The 21,767-nt window shown below is 53.2% G+C and overlaps 3 protein-coding genes across 3 annotated transcripts in view; 2 read left to right on the forward strand and 1 right to left on the reverse strand.

The window, feature by feature from the left end:
* The window catches only part of TULP2 (tubby like protein 2), a 6,370-nt gene extending 6,049 nt beyond the window's left edge, over nt 1–321 (reverse strand). Inside the window, exon 1 of the mRNA XM_025365859.1 lies at nt 265–321. Coding sequence (XP_025221644.1) covers nt 265–321 — 57 coding nt within the window. The remainder of the gene's footprint in view (nt 1–264) is intronic.
* A 1,219-nt stretch (nt 322–1,540) lies between these two features.
* On the forward strand, nt 1,541–6,946 carry KCNJ14 (potassium voltage-gated channel subfamily J member 14). Its single transcript, XM_025368706.1, has 2 exons — nt 1,541–2,422; nt 4,121–6,946. The coding sequence occupies exons 1-2, from the start codon at nt 1,712–1,714 to the stop codon at nt 4,715–4,717; spliced, it is 1,308 nt and encodes a 435-aa protein (XP_025224491.1). The 5' UTR covers nt 1,541–1,711; the 3' UTR covers nt 4,718–6,946.
* Nucleotides 6,947–8,956: 2,010 nt separating this feature from the next.
* Nucleotides 8,957–15,397, forward strand: LOC112613319 (cytohesin-2-like). Its single transcript, XM_025368707.1, has 8 exons — nt 8,957–9,454; nt 10,277–10,424; nt 10,527–10,593; nt 12,573–12,691; nt 13,545–13,625; nt 14,148–14,260; nt 14,418–14,566; nt 15,087–15,397. Exons 1-8 carry the CDS (start codon nt 8,980–8,982, stop codon nt 15,204–15,206), a joined length of 1,272 nt encoding a protein of 423 aa, XP_025224492.1. The 5' UTR covers nt 8,957–8,979; the 3' UTR covers nt 15,207–15,397.
* The last annotated feature ends 6,370 nt before the right edge of the window (nt 15,398–21,767 follow it).

Genomic DNA, 21,767 nt, shown 5'->3' on the forward strand with positions numbered 1-21,767 from the left:
CTTGAGGTCAGGAGTTCAAGACCAGCCTGGCCAACATGGTGAAACCCCATCTCTACTAAAAATACAAAAATTAGCCAGGCGTGGTGGTGCGTGCCTGTAATCGGGAGGCTGAGGCAGGAGAACCCAGGAGACAGAGATTGCAGCGAGCCAAGATTGCGCTACTGCACTCCAGTCTGGGTGACAAAGTGAGAGTCCGTCTCAAAAAAAAAAAAAGTTATTTAGTTCTGATGCAATTCAATTGATGTAATTTTTTCCTTTTGTTACTTTGCGAGCCTGTTTTTCAACCACAGTCAACCTCAGAGCCCTGAGGCATCTCTCCATGCTGAGAACCAGTTACACCTTACAGTTAGGAGCATGGACTCTGGAGCTGGATGGCTAGCGTTTAAATCCCAGTTTACTTAGCTGTGGTCTTGGGGAAGTTACTTAAACTTTCTGTGCTTCAGTTTCCTCATCTAGAAAATGGGGATAATGATGTCTGCCTCATAGGCTTGCTCTGAGGCTCAAATATGTAAATTCATGTAAAGTGCTTACAACAACCTCCAAACTGTATAAACAGTATAATTGATAGAACACAAATTATGAACAGTACATAGATTTAGCACTGTATGAATGCATGCTGTAATTATTGTGGCACTTGTTAAAAAATCGTTATTGTTACAATATTTTCTGTTGTTGTTATACAAGTATCTTCTATAGTATCATTGCTGTTTATGCTGCATCTTCCAACTTGGAAGGGGAGTATGGGCCAGGTGGGGTAGCTCAGGCCTGTAATCCCAGCACTTTGGGAGGTTGAAGAGGGAAGATCGCTTGAGGCCAGGAGGTCGAAACCAGCCTGAGCAACATAGTGAGGCCCCTGTCTCTATAAAACAAAAATTAAATTAATAAAACATTTTCAAAAAGAGGTGGCTGGCCGGGCGCAGTGGCTCACGCTTGTAATCCCAGCACTTTGGGAGGCCGAGACGGGCGGATCACGAGGTCAGGAGATCGAGACCATCCTGGCTAACACGATGAAACCCCGTCTCTACTAAAAAAATACAAAAAACTAGCCGGGCGAGGTGGCGGGCGCCTGTAGTCCCAGCTACTTGGGAGGCTGAGGCAGGAGAATGGCGTAAACCCGGGAGGCGGAGCTTGCAGTGAGCTGAGATTCGGCCACTGCACTCCAGCCTGGGCGACAGAGCGAGACTCTGTCTCAACAACAACAACAAAATCACAAAAACTTAGCTGGGCGCAGTGGCGCGGGCCTGTAATCCCAGTTACATAGGAGGCTGAAGCAGGTGAATCACTTGAACCCGGGAAGCAGAGGTTGCAGGGAGCTGAGGTTGCAGTGAGCTAAGACTGCGCCACTGCACTGCAGCCTGGCGACAGAGCAAGACTACGTCTCAAAAAAAAAAAAAAAAAAAAAATTACCCAGGCGTGCTGATGTGCGCCTGTAGTCCCAGCTACTCAGGAGGCTGAGACAGGAGAATCGCTTAAACTTGGGACGCGGAAGTTGCAGTGAGCCAGGATCGTGCCACTGCACTCCAGCTTGGGCGACAGAACAGTATAGTTCCACCTATTTGACAGATGAGGTCACTAAGCACCACCGGGGAGCATGCTTGGCCGATGAGCTCACCTATTCCTGGTGCCCCTGACGTTTCTACCGGTTTCTTGTCCCAGCAGGTTGGGGGCGCCTGCCCCCCACTAGTCCAAGTGGAGGGGGTCCCTCCGCCCAATGGGCCTGGCCAGGGCCCTACGCCGCCTCAGCGGCGCCCTGGATTCGGGAGACAGCCGGGCGGGCGATGAAGAGGCCGGGCCCGGGTTGTGCCGCAACGGGTGGGTGCCAGCGCGGGTGCAGTCACCGGTGGGCCGGCGCCGCGGTCGCTTCGTCAAGAAGGACGGGCACTGCAATGTGCGCTTCGTGAACCTGGGTGGCCAGGGCGCGCGCTACCTGAGCGACCTGTTCACCACGTGCGTGGACGTGCGCTGGCGCTGGATGTGCCTGCTCTTCTCCTGCTCCTTCCTCGCCTCCTGGCTGCTCTTCGGCCTGGCCTTCTGGCTCATAGCCTCGCTGCACGGCGACCTGGCCGCCCCGCCACCGCCTGCGCCCTGCTTCTCACACGTGGCCAGCTTCCTGGCCGCCTTCCTCTTCGCGCTGGAGACACAGACGTCCATCGGCTACGGCGTGCGCAGCGTCACCGAGGAGTGCCCGGCCGCTGTGGCCGCCGTGGTGCTGCAGTGCATCGCCGGCTGCGTGCTCGACGCCTTCGTCGTGGGTGCTGTCATGGCCAAGATGGCCAAACCCAAGAAGCGCAACGAGACGCTGGTCTTCAGCGAGAACGCTGTCGTGGCGCTGCGCGACCACCGCCTCTGCCTCATGTGGCGGGTCGGCAACCTGCGTCGCAGCCACCTGGTCGAGGCCCACGTGCGTGCCCAGCTGCTGCAGGTGCGGACCTCCGCGAGCCCTGGGGGATTGGGGGAGATGTAGGCCCGAGGGTGAGGGGCATGCGGTCCTGGAGGGAGCGTGGACTACAACTCCCAGCAGCCTCTCAGGCCTGTGGCTTGCGAATGGGTCACACTGGGCAGTTGGGGATGTAAACCCAAGAGAGAGGTCTGTGATCAGCTCTTCCTGGAGGCCTGGACTTGGGACATACAGAGCTTCCTGTGGCTTGAGGATGGGCTGCCTGTGGGTAGACCCGAAAGGGCCACACCTGGGCCTGTCAAGGCCCTGGGCCGTAATTCCCAGAAGCCTCTGGGTCAAGGGACCTGCCCAAAGATGGGGTGGCCTCAGATGCAGCTTTGTAGGGTGGTGGTGGAGGGCCTGCGTGACCGTTCTATTACTCGGGTGTACAATTCCCACTGGACCCTGTGGCACAGACGGGGGCCTGTGACTTGAGGCTCCTGGGAGAAGCAGGCCCTGGAACGGGTGCAGTTCATCACTGTGGAGCACAGTTCTCCAGGCCTCTAGGTGTGGGGTCCTGCAGCATCTGTGGGGGAATTCATTCCCCAACTCAATGGCCCATCGTGTCCCACCAGCCTCCTGCCCTCTGAGAGCAGGGTGGGAGGTGGCAACGAAACAAAACTGCACCTCCCATTGGCCCCTGGGGTAATAGCTCCCTCCCGTGCCCTGAGGAAGGGGCCTTAGTGTTCCTAGAACTGTGGTCAAATTGCTCAAACATCTCCGTTCCCAAGAAACTCTGGGCCAGCAGCTGCCATTGCCCAAGTAAAGTGACTTTAGAACTCTGGGCTGAGGCTGGACTTGGAGAGGATCGGGGTGGTGGGAGCTGCAACTCCCAGCCGCCTCTGGGGTTCCTCTACTTGGGGCTCCCAGAGACAGTTACAAGAGGAGGATAGGTACCCACCTCCCACTTCTATCTCCTGTCTGACGCCTTGAGATGCCAGGATTCAAGAATCGGAGGAACACTGGCTCTTGCAAAAGTCTGTGGGGCAGTGACTTGGCCTGGGAGGTGGCTATGGAACCAGCGGGTAGGTGGGGGGGAAATACCCACACCCCCACCAAGCTTGCTCACACAGAATGACATGGAAGGGTTTGCAGTTGCCCTGGCAGCTTGGATAGCTCAGGGGAGAGCCCAGGGATAAGCCTGAGGCAGTGGTGGGTACAGAATGTTGGACCTGTGTTGTCCTAACTCTCCCTTCTTGTCATCTGGTGTATCTTTCTCTGGCCACATACTAAAAGCCATTTTTCTCTCCCCTTCCTTCTCCAATTCTCTGCCGGATGTCATTCTTATTTTCCGTTGTCGCTTCGATTTCATCTCTGTCTTGCTGATTTCTGTGTCTGTATGTCAATATCACTCTGTTCTTCTCTCCTCCTTCTCTTCCCCCGCCACACCCCTCTTCCCATTTTCTATCCCCAAACCCTGAGTCTCTTTCCTCTCTCTTCATCTCTGGGTCTCTGTCCCCCCTCCTCCCATCCTGGATCTCTGGCTTCCTCACTGGGTGCCCTCCCCTGCATCTCTCTCGGTTGCCGGCCCCATCTCTGGATCCGTGTTCTCACCCTCTCCTTCACTCCTGTGGTCTTTACCTCCTTCTTTCACTGAATCTCTTCCTCTCTCTCACTCCCTCTGTCTCTGCCCGTCTCTGTGCTCCCTGCTCTCTGTCTTTGGCTCCTCGCCTCCCCCTGCAGCCCCGTGTGACCCCAGAAGGTGAGTACATCCCGCTCGACCACCAGGATGTGGATGTGGGCTTTGATGGAGGCACCGATCGTATCTTCCTCGTGTCCCCTATCACCATCGTCCATGAGATCGACTCTGCCAGTCCTCTGTATGAGCTAGGACGTGCCGAGCTGGCCAGGGCTGACTTCGAGCTGGTGGTCATTCTCGAGGGGATGGTTGAGGCCACAGCCATGACCACACAGTGTCGCTCGTCCTACCTCCCTGGTGAACTTCTCTGGGGCCATCGTTTTGAGCCAGTTCTCTTCCAGCGTGGCTCCCAGTATGAGGTCGACTATCGCCACTTCCACCGCACTTACGAGGTCCCAGGGACGCCGGTCTGCAGTGCTAAGGAGCTGGATGAACGGGCAGAGCAGGCTTCCCACAGCCTCAAATCAAGTTTCCCCGGCTCTCTGACTGCATTTTGTTATGAGAATGAACTTGCTCTGAGCTGCTGCCAGGAGGAAGATGAGGATGATGAGGCCGAGGAAGGGAATGGGGCGGAGACAGAAGATGGGGCTGCTAGCCCCCGAGTTCTTACACCAACCCTGGCGCTGACCCTGCCTCTGTGATGCAAACTGATGTAGCCTTCCCCATGTGTGCCCCCTTCCCCAAGGTAGCAAGATGGAGAGATAGGGCTCTCTCCTGGGATGGGGGCAGGTGTTCCTGAAGACCAACAGGCCTGCTGGGTAAATGACTAGGTGGGAAGGTTCTGCCATGTCTGGTGACCCACCATGGACATACTGGACCTTAATTTTAATTTCTCTGCTTCTGTGCTGTCTCCTGAGACCCCTTTATGAGCCTGATCCCTGAGTCTCACCAGAGTTCTGGATCACCCAAGAGGAAAAGACTGGTGGTTCTAGATCCCTCTATATGGGGGGATCTGGATTGTTGACCGGGGTGAGAAACCAATGGTATAGACTGCCTCTGGGGAAGCACGTTGGCTGTTCTTGAACAGCATCAGAGATCAAGAGTTTGTAGGTCTGGATTTACCTAAGCTTCAAGGGAGTGTTGCTTCTCAACTCAGCCAACTGAGTAGCAAATCATTTGTTCTAGACCACCTAAGGAGGGAAGGTTATGGAATGCCCCAAGTATGGAAGATCATCTTGATTGACCAAAGACAAAAAAAAAAAGAAAAAGAAAAAGAAAAAGATCTGTGGTTCCAGAAAGCTCATTAGTTGAAATTCTGTGAGTCGAGGTTGACCACAGAGGCAAGCACTGGTGATTCTAGGACAGGTTTGACCTGGAGAGTTGAACTACTCCAGAAACTAAAGAGTAGTGTTTCTAGAATGCACAAAACATTGTGGAGTCTGTGGGTTTGGAAAGACTAAAGTAACAGATTAGGAGTTCTTGATATTAGATAACGCCAACTTCTGGCTGTAGAGCACCCAACCAAGAGAATAAGCAATGCTTTGAAAGGATCCACGAGGTGGGTTTTTTTTAAGTGCCATTCTAGAATGTCCAAAGGGAATCAGGATTCTGTGGCTCTAGACTGATCACAGAGTCAAGGAAGCAGTGGCAATTCTAGATGTCTGAGATTTTGCTGGTTCCAGCTTGGCCAATGGAGTTGAGAATCTCGATGATTCTAGATGACTTCTTGTGGTTCTGTAATGCCAAAAGGAATGAAGGCTCCAGGCATCCAGAGTTGTCCATTACCAAAGCCTGTAAGTTCTCATCACCTCCAGGTGGACTTCTTAGCAGTGCCAGGAGGTGGACTCGGGACTTGAGAAGCAACAATTCTGGGTTGACCCAGAAGTTGAAGGTTCAGGTGAGGCCCTGTAGGGCACAGGGCTAATTAGTGGACAAGGGAAGGGAGAGGCCCAGGGCTGGTGAGTCTAGAATGCTCTGGAACCCTACACCTAGTGATGTGTGTCTATTTCTTTTTTTCTTTTCTTTTTTTTCTTTTTTTTTTTTTCTGAGACGGAGTCTTGCTCTGTCACCCAGGCCGGAGTGCAATGGTGTGATCTCAGCTCACTGCAACCTCCGCCTCCCGGCTTCAAGTGATTCTCCTGCCTCAGCCTCCTGAGTCACTGGGATTACAGGCATGAGCCACTATGCCCGGCTACTTTTTGTACTTTTAGTAGAGACGGGGTTTCGCCATGTTGGCCAGGTTGGTCTCAAACTCTCAACCTCAGATGATCCACCCGCCTCAGCCTCCCAAAGAGCTGGAATTACAGGCATGAGCCACCATGCCCAGCCGTGTGTCTGTTTCTTAAAGATGTTATACATATGTATATTGTATATATATATAAAATATAAATACAGATATCTATTTTTTTCCCCTGGTCCCTACAACAGGCTTAGAGATGGAGCACTAGCTAATTGGAATGAGGTCCTTTTCAAGGACCCCAGAAGCTTTGCTCTAAATCCCAATACTGCCTCAACTTACTGTGACACTTTGGACTCCTCTTCATGTCAGCTTCCCCATCTGTAAAAATGGGATATTGGAACTTGAAGTTATTTAGGGGCCTTTCCAGCAGGATGAGTCCTCACTTCACCGAGAGTGGGATGGGCATTTGAGACCTGGGGATTTCCCTTCTCTCCCCAGTGCTGGATCATACGACCTTCCAGGAGAGGCTGGGATATAAGATACTCTTGGAGGCTGGCTCTGAACTCGGGTGTCTGAATCACAGGGCAAGGGTAGGCGTGGGCTGTGGCTAACAGCCAGAGTCACTTCCCTGGCCCAACTTGCGGATCTGGGGAGGAGGAGGTAGCTCTGGACACTAGGGTTCTTCCCATTGTGGGAGAATGACTGTTTTAGGGGGAGACCCATCCCCCAGATTAAAGAACTGGGAGCCCTAGAGGGTGTGTCTGTGAATGTGCTTCTCGGTCCTCGGACCTGGCCCCCTGCCCATGCTGCCATCTACCTAAGTGCCCCGCAGGCTGGGAGCCAGCTGCAGAGGGAGCCAGTGACAGGGAGGAGGACGTGTTCCTACCCTGTATTCTGGACCGAGGGCAGCCACTGTCATTGCCATTCAGCCTTCACAAGTGCTGCATCAACCCAAATGCCCCCATCCAGCTTCTCCATTTCCCTTTATCCCTCGGAATCCCCATGTAATAACCGGATGGGATTAATTAGCTGGCTGCTCTCTCAGCTCAGGGTGTCTGGGGTAGGTAGGGACGGGGGCAATGGAAATGCAAGGTTGGGGAAGGATGTTAAGTTGGAAGTGAAGGGGCAGGGAGGGGCTTTTGTTTGGAAGGAGAGTGGGAGCAGGGCAGCCCAACCTGGGTTTCCACTGGGGAGGGCAGGGCCTGGGCCACTCATAAAGGTCAGTGAGGGGATTAGAAGCCTCCATGTCTAATCCGGCAGCTTAACCAGGTCCTGGCCCCGAATCCGTCCCCACCTGCCCAGCCCAGGGACAGAAAATGAGGACGAGGCCCAGACACCACTTCAGCCCCCATTATGGCTTCGCTCTTTACAGGGGTGCCTGGGTTCCCCATTCCAGCCAAGCCTTTAATCCCATTCCCTTACAAATAATGGGACCTAGAGGCTGGGGAAGGGGAAGGGGCCTCAGAGGAGGGAGGAGTTTAAGAAGGGCAAGGTTGGCCAGGCATGGTGGCTTGCCTATAATCCTAGCATTTTGGGAGGCTGAGGCAGGTGGATCACCTGAGGTCAGGAGTTTGAGACCAGCCTGGCCAACATGGCGAAACCCTGTCTTTACTAAAAATACAAAAATTAGCCGGGCATGGTGGTGGGCGCCCGTAATCCCAGCTACTTGGGAGGCTGAGGCAGGAGAATCGCTTGAAACTTTGGGGGAGGAGGTTGCAGTGGGCTGAGATCACGCCAGTTCACTCCAGGCTGGGCAAAAGAGCAAAATTCAGTCTCAAAAAAAAAAAAAAAAAAAAAAAGAAGGGCCATAGTATGAGAGGACAAGGGGAGATGTGAGGGGAGCCAGGGAGGACGAAAAGGCTTCTGAGATGGGAGAAGGAATCAGAGAGGTGGGAGGACGCTGAGGAAAGGGGAGTTGTCTTAGCGGGAGGATGCTTGGGGAAGGGAGGAATCTCAGGAGGATGCTAAACTAAGCGGAGAAGTTTGGAGAAATGAGGGAGGAGTCTGAGCGGCAGAAGGTACCAGGAAGGCTGAGCCTGTGCTTTCACTAAATTTGATCTTCCCCTCTTCCATTCTCCATGACCGATACCAGATAGCATAGCACTTAGAAAAAAGAGTAAATCTTGGCCAGGCGCGAAGGCTCACGCCTGTAATCCCAACACTTTGGGAGGTCAAGGTGGGTGAATCACTTTAGGTCAGGAGTTCGAAACCAGCCTGGCCAACATGGTGAAACCCCGTCTCCATTAAAAATACAAAAATTAGCTGGGCGTGATGGTGCATGCCTGTAATCCCAGCTACTCGGGAGGTTGAGGCAGGAGAATCGCTTGAACCCGGAGGAGGAGATTGCAGTGAACCGAGATCGCGCAACTGCACTCCAGCTTGGGCGACAGAGCAAGACTCTGTCTCAAAAAAAAAGAAAAAGAAAAAACGAAGAAGTCTTTCGTTTCACCACTCCACGACTCCGAAGAGGCTGAGGGGGATGGGGAGGGCATAGATGGTCGTAAGGAAAGGGTTTGGAGGTAAGAAGGGGCTGAGAGGGGAAATACACGGAGAAGAAAAGCAAATAAAAAGGAGGCCGAAGGCTGCTCCCGGTTGCATGGCAACCTCTGCAGTCAGAAGCCAGCATGGCCTGCTAGGAGGTGTGGCTTACGGAAACAAGCCAGTTCTAGCCCCGCCTCCTGGCAACAAGATTAACCAAGTACCGCCCCCTAGCAACGGATTACTGGAGGCGGGGTTCGGTTTACCTAGTCTCCAAGTGTCCAGGGCCTTTGAGCAGGCGCAGAGATGTCCGTACCGCGTAGGTCCGCCTCCGCGCAACACCTTTCTGGGGCTTCCCATTGGACAGTAAGCCTGTCAAGTGCTTTCTGTTGTTTCGGAGGCGGGGCCTGCTGCCCTGCCTGCAGTCCGATTGGCCCCGCGGGCCGTCTACCTCTGGCCGGACATACCGACATCAGCTTTTTGTACGACTGTTGGCCCTGGAAGACGATCCTTTGGTGGCGAGGGCGGGGAGGACGAAAGCGCCCACTGTGGATTGGACGGTGTCAAAAAGAGGGGCGGTCCCTACTGAAGGGGCGGTTGAGCGACCAAGGGAGAGTCTTTTCAGCGCTGAGGTCTGGCGCTGAGGAGGCGGCGGTGGCTCCCGGGGCGTTTGAGCGGGCTCACCCGAGCCCGCGGGCCAACGCGGATCCAGGCCCGACCGGCGGGACCGCCCCGGACTCCCCGCGGGCCTTCCTAGCCGCCATGGAGGACGGCGTCTATGGTAGGTCGGGGAGGGGCGGGGTCGGCTGGGAGCTGCTGGAGCGTTTTCTCCTGAACGTTCCTCCGCGAACGTTTCCCCCTGGAGCGCGCAGCCCAGAAGCGTTCGGCCCAGTAGTAGACTTGTCGCGCCGCTTTTGTGGGGCGCTGGACGGGCTTCCGGCGGGGCCCGAAAGCGGGGCGTTCCAGGCCATTGTTTGGGCTGAGCCTGTTTCCGGTGGCGGCGGGAGGGGCGGGATGGAGCGGTGGAGGCGAGGCCGGGGCGGAACCATTCCCGCTGGAGGGGCGGGCAAGCCCAGCGTCTGCCGGGGCTGGGGAGGGGCGCTCGGGTTGCGGGGAGGGGAGAAATCTTGGGGGGCGGGGGCCTTCGATGTCCCGCCCCGTCTTCCCAACTCTCCCGAGCTGTCATCAGCTCCCCCGGCCGTAGTGACTGTTCATGGACCCAGGAGTCCGGATAACCAGGTCCCCAGCTACCTCGCCAGTAATGGAGTCAGAAAACCAAGGCCTCAGTCCCCTTCCAAGTAATGGACCTAGAAGCTCAGGCCCCCAACCCTTTCTTCCCTCACACCTAAGAGCTCAGGCACCTATTCCCTTTCTCCTTCAGACTCTGGAATCCGGGCCCCAAGTCCCCTCCTCCCCCCAGGACTCAAGAGTTTAGAGCCCCGGCCCTTCTCTGCACGGAGGAATCCAGGCCCCCAGCGCAGTCTTCTGTGCAGACATGGAAGGCCCTTATGCATCCTCTCCCAGCTCTGTCCGCCCCCAGATTGCAGGAATTCAGGCTCATGGTCCCCAGCACTGACTTTTAAACCGTGACCCCGACCCCTAGAACCCCCAGACCTGACTCCGGAGGAGCGGATGGAGCTGGAGAACATCCGGCGGCGGAAGCAGGAGCTGCTGGTGGAGATTCAGCGCCTGCGGGAGGAGCTCAGTGAAGCCATGAGCGAGGTGGAGGGGCTGGAGGCCAATGAGGGCAGGTGAGGGCTGGGGCGGGTGACCTGGGGGGCGTGGGGTTGACTGAGACCAGGAATGCCCAGGCATTGACCCCCCATCCCCCACCCTGCTCTCTGCTCCTGCAGTAAGACCTTGCAGCGGAACCGGAAGATGGCAATGGGCAGGAAGAAGTTCAACATGGACCCCAAGAAGGTGCTTGGGGCCACAGGACTGGGATCCGCTGGGCAAACATCCGGGCAGGGGCTTCTGGCACCTCCAGGTTCCAGAAGCGTGATGGTTCCGGGTCTATTCTAGGTGGACAGACTTGGTCCTAATCCCTGGATTCAGATACTGGCTGTCCATTTGTTCTCTGAACACTGACCAAGTGTTCCAGCCCTCCTGACGCTTATGTTTCGTCCCCTGCCGTGAAGGTTGTCTTCCACTTTCTAGTTGTATGGGCGCACTTCTACTCCCAAGATGAGCTCGAGTCTTGTAGGGCTGTAGACAAAGTGATATGCACAAAGGAGAGTTGACCTCCCTCCCGCAAAGGTGCCATGACAGAGGGAGGTATCAGGGTAGTAGATTTCTGGAGGAGGCAGGCTGGTGGAGTCAGGGAGGGCTTCCTTGAGGAGGAGACATTCAGGTCGGGTTTGAAGGATGAGTAGGTGTTCACTAGGTGGAGGAATGGCTTTTGTTCACTTACTTTTTTGTTTTTTTTTTGTGAGACAGAGTCTTGCTCTCTCACCCAGACTGGAGTGCAGTGATGTGATCTCGGCTCACTGTAACCTCCCCATCCCGTGTTCAAGCGATTCTCCTGCCTCAGCCTCCCAAGTAGCTGGGCTTACAGACTCCCGCCACCATGCCCAACTAATTTATGTATTTTTAGTAAAGATGGGGTTTCACCATGTTGGCCAGGCTGATTTGAAACTCCTGACCTCAGATGATCTGCCCACCTCAGCCTCCCAAAGTGCTGGGATTACAGGCATGAGCCACCATGTCCGGCCTGTTCACATACTCATTTAACACCCGTTCTCTTTTTTTTTTTTTTTTTTTGAGACGGAGTCTCACTCTGTCGCCCAGGCTGAAGTGCCATGGAGCAATCTCAGCTCACTGCAAGCTCTGCCTTTTGGGTTCACGCCATTCTCCTGCCTCAGCCTCCTGAGTAGCTGGGACTATAGGCGCCTGCCGCCACGCCTGGCTAATTTTTTGTATTTTTTTAGTAGAGACGGGGTTTCACCGAGTTAACCAGAATGGTCTCGATCTCCTGACCTCGTAATCCGCCCGCCTTGGCCTCCCGAAGTGCTGGGATTACAGGCGTGAGCCACCGTGCCCAGCCTTTAACACCCATTTTCTGAGGCCTCTTGAGAGCCTGATCCTGTGTAGGGCAATGCTGGGGACCCAAAGAAGAATTAGATGCTGCCCTGTGCTCAGCCCCTGGACATGGATACCCCAATTCAGAGTGAGATATGGCAGCAGTAGAGAGGGCTTCATAGCACAGAGAGCAAGAGAAGCCTCCAGTCTAGCAAGGGCTTGGAGTTCACAGCCCTTGAGGGACTGCATCTGCTCAAGGTTGTCACGTTATTCTTTCCTGAAGCAGTTGGAATTCTGTTCAGTCATTCAACACACATTTATTGGCTGGGTTCCGTGGCTTATGCCTGTAATCCCAGTGCTTTGACAGGCCGAGGCGGGAGGATTGCTTGAAGGCAGGAATTTGAGACCAGCGTGGGCAGCATAGTGATAACTCATCTCTGGAAAAAATAAAAATAAATAAATTATCCAGGTGTATTGGTACATGCCTATAGTCCCAGCTTCTCAGGAGGCCGAAGGGAGAGGATCCCTTGAGCCCAGCGGTTCGAAGCTGCAGTGAGCTGTGATCACGCCACTGCACTCCAACCTGTGCAGTAGAGCGAGACCAGGTCTCAGAAAGAAAAGAAAATGTACTGAGCATCTGTTCCTTGCCAGACCCTGTTGTTGGTGCTGGAATTAACCAGGCAAAGGCAGAGAGGGTAGGCCATGAGGTGCAAAGGCCATAAGTTGGGAAGAATCCTATTTAAGACCCTTGAGAAGGCTGAAAGTGAAACCTGGCCCTGGTCTGTTGAGGGTGGGGGTAGGTCTGGTTGCTGAGGTTCCCAGGGAGGTGAGGGGGGTAGCTTTCTGGCTCTCAGCACTGAGACCTTGTCCCCACTCACCAGGGGATCCAGTTCTTGGTGGAGAATGAACTGCTGCAGAACACACCCGAGGAGATTGCCCGCTTCCTGTACAAGGGCGAGGGGCTGAACAAGACAGCCATCGGGGACTACCTGGGGGAGAGGTACGGCCACCACTCAGCTCCTGTGGGGCCCGCCCCTCCCGCTACCTGCGCCCAGCTCCTGCCCTCACACCGGCAGCTCGCAGGTGGAACAGCCCTGCAGCCTCCCCACAGAGGGGCCCTGGCAGATGCGTCTTCTGACTGGACTGTGACAGAATGGACGGACACGGGCTAGGGGAGCCTGCGGCCACCCGAGAGCATCTGGGGATGCGGGGCCTTCTGGAATTACCTGGGGGTTGTGGGGAAGCATCCATTTATATCTGAGAAGGGTGGAGAACATCTCTCAAGGGTCATGGGAGCATGAGAACAGGGGTAAACCATGGCTGTGCATGGGCACTGGGTTGCCATCTGGGAGCTGTGGGGACCATTGGGCCCTTGTGGGGAGCCTAGGAGTTGTGGGGGTCATTTGGAAGCCTAGAATGCATGGGACTGGACATCAGATGGTTGGAGGCCATCTGTAGACGTCTGGGAATCAGGGATTTACAGAGATCTGGGGTGCGTGGGAAGCATCTCTGGATGTCTGGGGGAGATGGGGACTGTGTCTGGATACCTGGGGAGTGTGGGGATCGTTTGAGAGAGGTGACAGTAGGTAGCATACATGTTTGCGGGATTTCTCCCAATTGTACAAAGGTCTGGCTTAACCTGGGTTCCCAAGCCATATATTCCTCCCAAGAGTGTGTTCTGAGTATCCCCCACCATGGGGGCAGGCCTCTGTGGGAGCCCAGCAGGAAACTTCACCCTCCGCAGAGGGCAGCTGTGGTGCAGTAGAAGGGGCACGACTTCCCCAGGGCCTTGCCTCCTGCCCACTCCTGCTCCATCCTCTCCAAACGGCATTGACTTTGTCCTGTCCTTCCAGGGAAGAGCTGAACCTGGCGGTGCTCCATGCTTTTGTGGATCTGCATGAGTTCACCGACCTCAATCTGGTGCAGGCCCTCAGGTGAATGACCGGGAAGGGTTTGGAAGGCCAGGAATGTACCTGTCAGGGCCTTCCTAGTTACAAGTGACAAAGCTTAAGAAAAAAACAGAAACAAGCAAAACAGAAACAAAAACTAGGGAACCGAGTGCGTCCTGCACCATCAAAGTCCAAGGTTATGGCCTCCTTCAGGCATAGCTATATCCAGGAGCTCAAATGGTGGTCAGAAAGTCGACTTTCTTTGTCTCTTGTATTTGCCACTGTGTCAGCATTGCTCTCTGCAGACCCTCTTACCTGATAACAAGCCACGACCAACCCCCAGACCTGTCTAGCAAACTTAGCAGAAAGAGGCTATTTCTGTACCGCTCCACAACACTCCTATGGCCAATGCCCATTGGTCAGATTGGATCACGTGATCTTACCTGAACCACCTGCTGAGGCCGGAAGGTTGGGATTCCTCATGGACCAGTTCCTATCACAGGGACTGAGAGTGGGGACAGGCTCCCGCCAGCCCTAGCATCCATTCCTGGCCCCTCCCCAACCCAGGCAATTTCTATGGAGCTTTCGCCTCCCCGGAGAGGCCCAGAAAATTGACCGGATGATGGAGGCCTTCGCCCAGCGATACTGCCTGTGCAACCCTGGGGTTTTCCAGTCCACAGGTGCGGGCCCCAACTCCTGGATCCTGGGAAAGAGGAGACGGGGGCCCAGACCCCTAGGTCTGAGGGAGGGAGGGGGCTGGGAGCTGGGGGTCCTGGGGAGTGGGGGCACTGGGGACTGACATGCCTGGGTCGTCACCACCTGCCCTGTCTGTTGCAGACACGTGCTACGTGCTGTCCTTCGCCGTCATCATGCTCAACACCAGTCTCCACAATCCCAATGTCCGGGACAAGCCAGGCCTGGAGCGCTTTGTGGCCATGAACCGGGGCATCAACGAGGGCGGGGACCTGCCTGAGGAGCTGCTCAGGGTCAGCCCGCCTTCCTTGCCCCTCAGCCCTGTCCCTCTTCCTGCCACAGACACCCCCGCCCCACCTGTGGTCTCCTAGTGCCCGAGCTGTCTGCCGTCACCCCCAAGATGGTGCGATCGTGCCAACTCCTGTGTGATCTTTTTCTCTCACTCTGGCTGCTTCTCTTCTTGACTGTCTCTCTCAGGCTTTGGCCCTGACATTTTTGGCCTGTCTGTCTGCTCTATCTCTGGCTGTCATGCTTTCTGGCCCTTGATTGGCCTCATTCCCCATCTGTCTGTTTCTCTGAGGACGGAGCCGGCTCTTCCACCTGTCACCAGGGCATCTCTTCTTTCCTCCCCCACCTCGGCCTCCCTTCACTTCTCTGCCTTTCACTTCCCTTCCTCCCCAGCCTGCCCCTCTCTCTTGCCCACCATGAGTCATCCCACCCCTGGTCTCGCAGCCCCCCACCCTGAGTAACCCTTGGCGGGGCGGGGGGGGGTCCCAGGGGCCTTGAATGGCCAATGGAGCCTTCACTCCTCAGAACCTCTACGACAGCATCCGAAATGAGCCCTTCAAGATTCCTGAGGATGACGGGAACGACCTGACCCACACCTTCTTCAACCCAGACCGGGAGGGCTGGCTCCTGAAGCTGGGTACGTGACCTCCTGACCCCGCTGGTCCCTCCACAGGGGGACATTCGTGGGTCTGGGCCCTGGACTCAGCTTCCACACAAACCTGCTGCCTGAACTGAGGCAAATGATTCGACCTCTCTGAACCTCAGTTTTCAACACCCAAAAAATGGTGCTGAAAATAAAATCAGGCCCGTGTGCTGGGCGTGGCCTGTAGTAAGTACTTCCCAACCCCTTTTCTTTACCCACGAATGTTCATGGAGCCCTTCTGTGCCAGGCCCTGAGCTGGGCTGAGGACGCAGTGAGAGGCAGGTGACATTGTCCTTTTGTGGGGGAAGAGTTCACTGAGGCTTCTCCCTACTGCGTTAACCCAGCCCAAGGGAGCCAAACCCCCGGAGCATGTTATTCCCCTTGGCAAGAACTCCCAGGGTCCCAGGCAGGACTGAGCCCGCACTCCAAGGCATCAGGCCCAGAGCACTGGCTGATCCAGGAGCCATCCTTCCCAAAACACCACCCACAGGCAGAAAAGAGCCAAACAGGCGAGGAAACCTGTCCCAGATTCTGGCTCCCGGCTGGGGCGGGAATAGCCAGGGCTGGTGCAGATGAGTCGGGAGACCCAGCTGAGATGGAGGGGGGAGTCTTCGTCGTAACATGTGGCACTGGCACATTCAAGGTTGGTTAGCATGGATCAGACAGGATCGTAGCATGATGAGGGGTTAGCACGAGGACTGGAGTGGTTCTCAGCCCTGGCTGCACATGACATTTGTCTGGGCACCTCGAAAACTCCGGTGGCCAGGCCACAGACTCCTGAAGTCAGGCTTTCAGGAGCAGAAGGGCTATCAGTCACCGTTTTTTTTTTTTTTCTTTTTTTTTTTTGAGACGGAGTCTCGCGCTGTGTCACCCAGGCTGGAGTGCAGTGGCGCGATCTCGGCTCACTGCAAGCTCCGCCTCCCAGGTTCACGCCATTCTCCTGCCTCAGCCTCCGNTAAACAGGAAAAATTAGCCGGGCGTGGTGGCTCATGCCTATAATCCCAGCTACTTGGGAGGCTGAGGCAGGAGAATCACTTGAACCCAGGAGGCAGAGGTTGCAGTGAGCTGAGATAGTGCCATTGCACTCCAGCCTGGGCAACAAGATCAAAACTTTGTCAAAAAAAAAATAAATAAATAAAAGCATGGGGTCTGGAAACTTGCTCTCAGTTTGTTGTACTAGATTGTTTAGTAGTTGGTCTGCCTTTTACTAGACATGCTGTTCTCTGTACCTCAGTGTCCTCATGCATGCATCTGAGTCAAATTCTATGTTGACTCTGCATATAATAGATCTGATGCATCCTTGTAAACTGCACCAGCTGGGTCCTGGGGTGGGGTGGGGCCCTGAAATGGGATCTCTGCTCCACTTGGTCTTTTCTTTTTGTTTTTTTTCGAGACAGAGTCTTCCTCTGTCAGGCTGGAGTGCAGTGGCTCTATCTCTGCTTACTGCAACCTCTGCCTCCCAAGACAGGTTCAAGCGATTCTCCTGTCTCAGCCTTCTGAGTGGCTGGGATTACAGGCACGCGCCAGCATGCCCAGCTAATTGTTGTATTTTTAATAGAGACAGGGTTTCACTATGTTGGCCAGGCTGGTCTCGAACTCCTGACATCAGGTGATCCACCTGCCTCGGCCTCCCAAAGCACTGGGATTATAGACGTGAGCCACTGTGCCCGGCCTTCACTTGCTCGTATACTCCAGCAGGTCACAGGCTCACAAAGTCATAGCAGTCACAATGGTCTGAGAAACTGAACAGATGTGTGCATTCTGTCAGCTAAAACAAGTCACAATGCCAGCATAGATTCAAGAAATGGAGAACAGTCTTCAGCTTTTGTTGAAATAAGGGGCTACAACATCACATTGTCAAGAGTGAAGGATTTGGTCACTTCTGCCATCTCCCACAGAAAGTAATTCTTTAACTGTCATATGTGGTCTATATTTTCTTGTTCATGTTACTTTCTCAATGCTTTTTAATGTGTGATTGAAAACTGTATTAGTTTCCTCGGGCTGCTGTAACAAAGTACCAGAAACTGAGTGGCCTCAAACAACAGAGATTAATTATCTCACAGTTCTGGAGAACAGAAATCTGAAATCAAGCTGTCAGCAGGGCCGTGCTCTCTCAAAAGCTCTAGAGAAGAATTCTTCCTTTCCTCTTCCTACCCTCGGTTTCCAGCAATCTTTGGCATTCCCTGGCTTGTATCACTCCCGTTTTTGCCTCCATCTTCACATGGCAGTCTTTTTTCTGGGTGTGTCTGTGCCCCAATTTTCTTCTCCTTTTTAGGACACGAATCATTGTATTAAGGCCCACCCTAATCTAGTGTGGTCTCATCTTAACTTGATTATATCTGCAAAGATCCTGTTGGTCAATAAAGTCATGTTCATAGATACTGGGGGTGAGGACTTGAACATATTTTTGGGATGGGGGCACACAATTCAACCCACACCAAAAGCCATGCATTTTTTCTGGTCTTTGTGATATAAAAATTATGTATATATGTATATTTATAGCATTTTATATTTTAAAACCTTTGTATCTTTTCATTTAATGTCACTGGCTCTGTCACTTTCATAACGCAAATGATGTTCTTCATCACACTTGATCCCTGATCTACGTGAGTGCATGTCCATTCTTAAAAATCCCATCCACCCAAATGGCATACTATTTGGTATCTGTTTCTTTCCCCGCGGGTCATATATAATGGATAGTTCTCCACATCATTACATAACGAAATCATTTGCAATGCCTGCCTGGGATTCTTCAGTTTTTAGGGACTTTACCACCTTGTCCCCCAGTGGGCTTAACACTTTCCATTTCAGCGTATCCAATGTCGACCTGCTGATGTTCTTTCATTATTCTGTTTCATAGACTAAATTTGCCAAGGCTCACATGTTCTATTATTCTGTTTATAAAAACTATCCAGACTGGGTAAATCTATGGAGATAGAGTGGAGATCTCTATGGAGCTGTGACCTAGGGCTGCGGTTGCGGTTGTGGGTTTGGGTTGGGGCCCGGAGACAGAATAAGAAATGACTAATGTTACAGGGATTTTCTTACGGGGTGGATGAAAATGTCATAAATCATCTTGCGATTTAAAATGGACTGTGCACAATTATGAATACACTAAAGGCGATACAATTCATCACCTTAATTGGGTGAATCTTATCCACGGCATCCACATGGAGACAGCAGCAGACACAGGGAAAGAGGATGAGTAAATGTCTGAAATGGAGGCCGAAAGAGAGACAATGAGAAGGCCTGTGAATGGAAGACACTGAGCTCAGGGAAAACGGTCATATGTATACATCAGGGATCTGAGAACAGGGGTTCACACCGACAGTGTCACTGCCAGGAAGACAGGTCAAGCTGGCGATGTCGCTGGTGGCGTTTCCCACAGGAACGCAGATAGGCTGGGGGTTCGCGCTGGCATGGGCGCAGGCAGGAGCGTCCCGCTGCACAGCTGAGGGGTAAGATAACCTGGCTGGTGATGTCGGCCATCAGAGTGGCCTCTCCTGCCAGCAAGTGTGTGATAGTAGCAAGTAGAAGGAGAGGTCTGTGTGTGAGGCCAGAACGCGGGAGGGGCTCTTCTGCGGGTGGGTGTGGGGCCCTGAGCAGGAATGTGGAGTAATGGCCGGATAACTGCATCACATTGGCCAGGAGGCTGGCAAGGACTTCGAGCTGAATGATGATAACGGGGAGTGACTGTGAGGCTCTGGGAGGGTCTGAGTGTAAAAGAAGATGGGTGTGGGGCCCCTGGGGAGTATGTGGGAGCTGTTGCTGTGTAGATGGAAGTCGTTGGGGAAGAATCTGGTTAGCTCTGTGAATTTCTAGGGATCTCCTCAGTGCTGGGGGCTGACTCTTGCAGAAAACTGGGGATGGTTGGAGAGTAGCTGGGAGACATGGAAGAAACCCTAAGGAATGGCAGTACAAAGGTCAGAGAGGTGGGGGAGGAGCACAGGGAGGTCTGTGAGTTTCTAGGAGACTCCTGTTTATTAGGGGCTGGCCCCAGGAGAAATCTGGGGATGGTTGGAGAGGAGCTGGGGGACACTGGAGAACCTCTGAGGGATGGGGATGCAAAGATGGGAGATATGGCCGAGGAGCACAGGGAGGTCTGTGGGTTGCTAGGTGATTCCTGGGCATGTGAGGCTGACTCCAAGAGAAATCTGCGGATGGCTGGAGGGGAGCTGGGAGACACAGGAGAGTCCCTGAGGGCCGCAGGTGAGGAAATGGGAGACATGATTGAGGAAGGCACTGAGATCTGTTGAGTTTGTCGGTGACCCCCGGGTGTGGGGGGCTGAGTGTTGCAGAAATCTTGGAATGATGGGAGAGTAACCGGGACACACACGAGAGTAGCTGAGGGCCTGGAGTAAAGAGTTGGGAGGCATGGGGAGGGAGCCCTCTGAGGACCCTGAGTTTCCAGGTGTTTCCTGGGTGTGGGCGGCTGACTGGTGGAGAAAGGTGGGGAGGTCTGGAGAGACTGGGAGACATGGGAGTGTCCCCGAGAGCTGGGGGTGAAGAGATGGGACACATAGGGGAGGAGTGCAGGGAGGACTCTGGGTGTTACCTGGGTGTGCAGGCATGAATGTTGTAGAAATCTGGGGCTGGTTGGAGAGGAGCTAGGAGAAACCAGAGAGTCTCTGGGGGATGGGACTAAAGACATGGGAGACATGTGGGAGGAGCACAGGGAGGTCTCTGAGTTTCTCAGTGATTCCTGCATGTGAGAGGCTGACTCTGATAGAAATCTGGAGACGGTGGGAGAGGAGCTGGGAGACACAGGAGAGTCCCTGGGGGTTGCAGGTGAAGAGATGGGAGACATGATGGAAGAGAGGCCTGAGATTTGTGAGTCTGTAGGCGATTCCTGGGTTTGGGGAGCTGTCAGAGTAAGCTTGGGATGATGGCAGAGTAGCTGGGAGACACAGGAGAGTACCCAAGGGCCTGGAAGTGTGAGCCACCGCACCTGGCCAACATACGCTATTTCTTGATGTGAGCCATCAAACGTTTGCAGGACATTTTCCCTGATGGCCTCAGACTGCCCCAAGTTTTCCCATCTTTCTTGCTTATAGTTCTCAAGAATAATTGTAGGGCTGGTAAAGTCTTTGGACAAGCCTTGTACTCACTCATTTTCATGTATTCACTTTGCATAAGAAGTTCTTCCTGGAACAGCCATACTTCAGGCTCTTATAGTTCTTACTGTTGATGTATAGAAGTATTTAAGCATTAACTCCTTCCTACTCAACAGTGAAGTCAGCTACAGGGCTGCTCACTATGCAGTCTAGCATTTGTTATTGTGCCATGGAGGTGACTGCTTCATGCAAATATGTTTTTCCCCTGGTCATTCTCAGCCCTTTCTAGTTCTTGGAGATAGAATGACTCCAGGACAGATAATGTAGTTTGTTCTCCTAATTGTGAAGGATCTCAGTCAGCAGTTAAGGGCTGTCCACCTCACTTCAGAGAAATGTACCTGCTGAGGACATCTACTTCCTCCCACACTCCTGCTCAGTTGTTACTGATTTTGCAATGTTTCCACCTTATTTTGTGATTTTATCTTTCACTTTATGCCTAGGTTTGACAAAATTAAATATGCTTCTATTGATATTTTTGAGATTTCAGCGAGGAGGGGGAAATCTAGACTTTTTGAAGCTGTTTTTAGAGACATCTTTTATATTTAAAAATTTTAATGGATTTTATACATAATCAATGCCATCTATTCTGTATGTCTCATTTAATGTACTTGGTAAATCCTGTTAATCTTACCTTAGGCCCATAGAACTTTATCTTGAAAAATAAGTATTTTTCCAATTTGTTGATAAAAGTTGCACATGGACTCAATTTCACTTGAGAAGCCTGTGAGGCGGTTCACAGCACTGATTACCAACTTAGATCTGAGTTCATCAAAACAGAACACACATGCAACAAGTTACATGAGATGGGTTTCTTACTTACAGGCAGCAAGGGGCATCAGAATCCTAAAAGTCATTGTGAGCTGGCCCCCCAAGGCTTGGGAAAGCTGCCTAGGGTGGATGGATGTGCAAAAGCACCAATTAAAAATACTGACAATGACAAATATTATTTAAAAATAAACAGAAAAGATAGGAAGCAGCAGTAATTCTGAAGACTTCCTCCTAGACAACTGAAACGAAGACAAAAGCAATTAAGCGTTATGAATGGTAGAATGTGGGGCTACAACACTTGTCAGTTTCAAAGAGAATGCAAAGAAAAGCAATAGAAGACTGAAGAGGTCACTGCTGAGAAAGCTACATAACCTAGAAATTATACCAAGTTCCTCCTATTAAAAACATACCTGAGGCCGGGCGCGGTGGCTCAAGCCTGTAATCCCAGCACTTTGGGAGGCCGAGACGGGCGGATCACGAGGTCAGGAGATCGAGACCATCCTGGCTAACACAGTGAAACCCCGTCTCTACTAAAAAATACAAAAAAATAGCCGGGTGAGGTGGCGGGCGCCTGTAGTCCCAGCTACTCGGGAGGCTGAGGCAGGAGAATGGCGTGAAGCCGGGAGGCGGAGCTTGCAGTGAGCTGAGATCCGGCCACAGCACTCCAGCCTGGGCGACAGC

This window comes from Theropithecus gelada, chromosome 19, assembly GCF_003255815.1.
Source record: "Theropithecus gelada isolate Dixy chromosome 19, Tgel_1.0, whole genome shotgun sequence".
NCBI classification, from domain to species: Eukaryota; Metazoa; Chordata; class Mammalia; order Primates; family Cercopithecidae; genus Theropithecus; species Theropithecus gelada.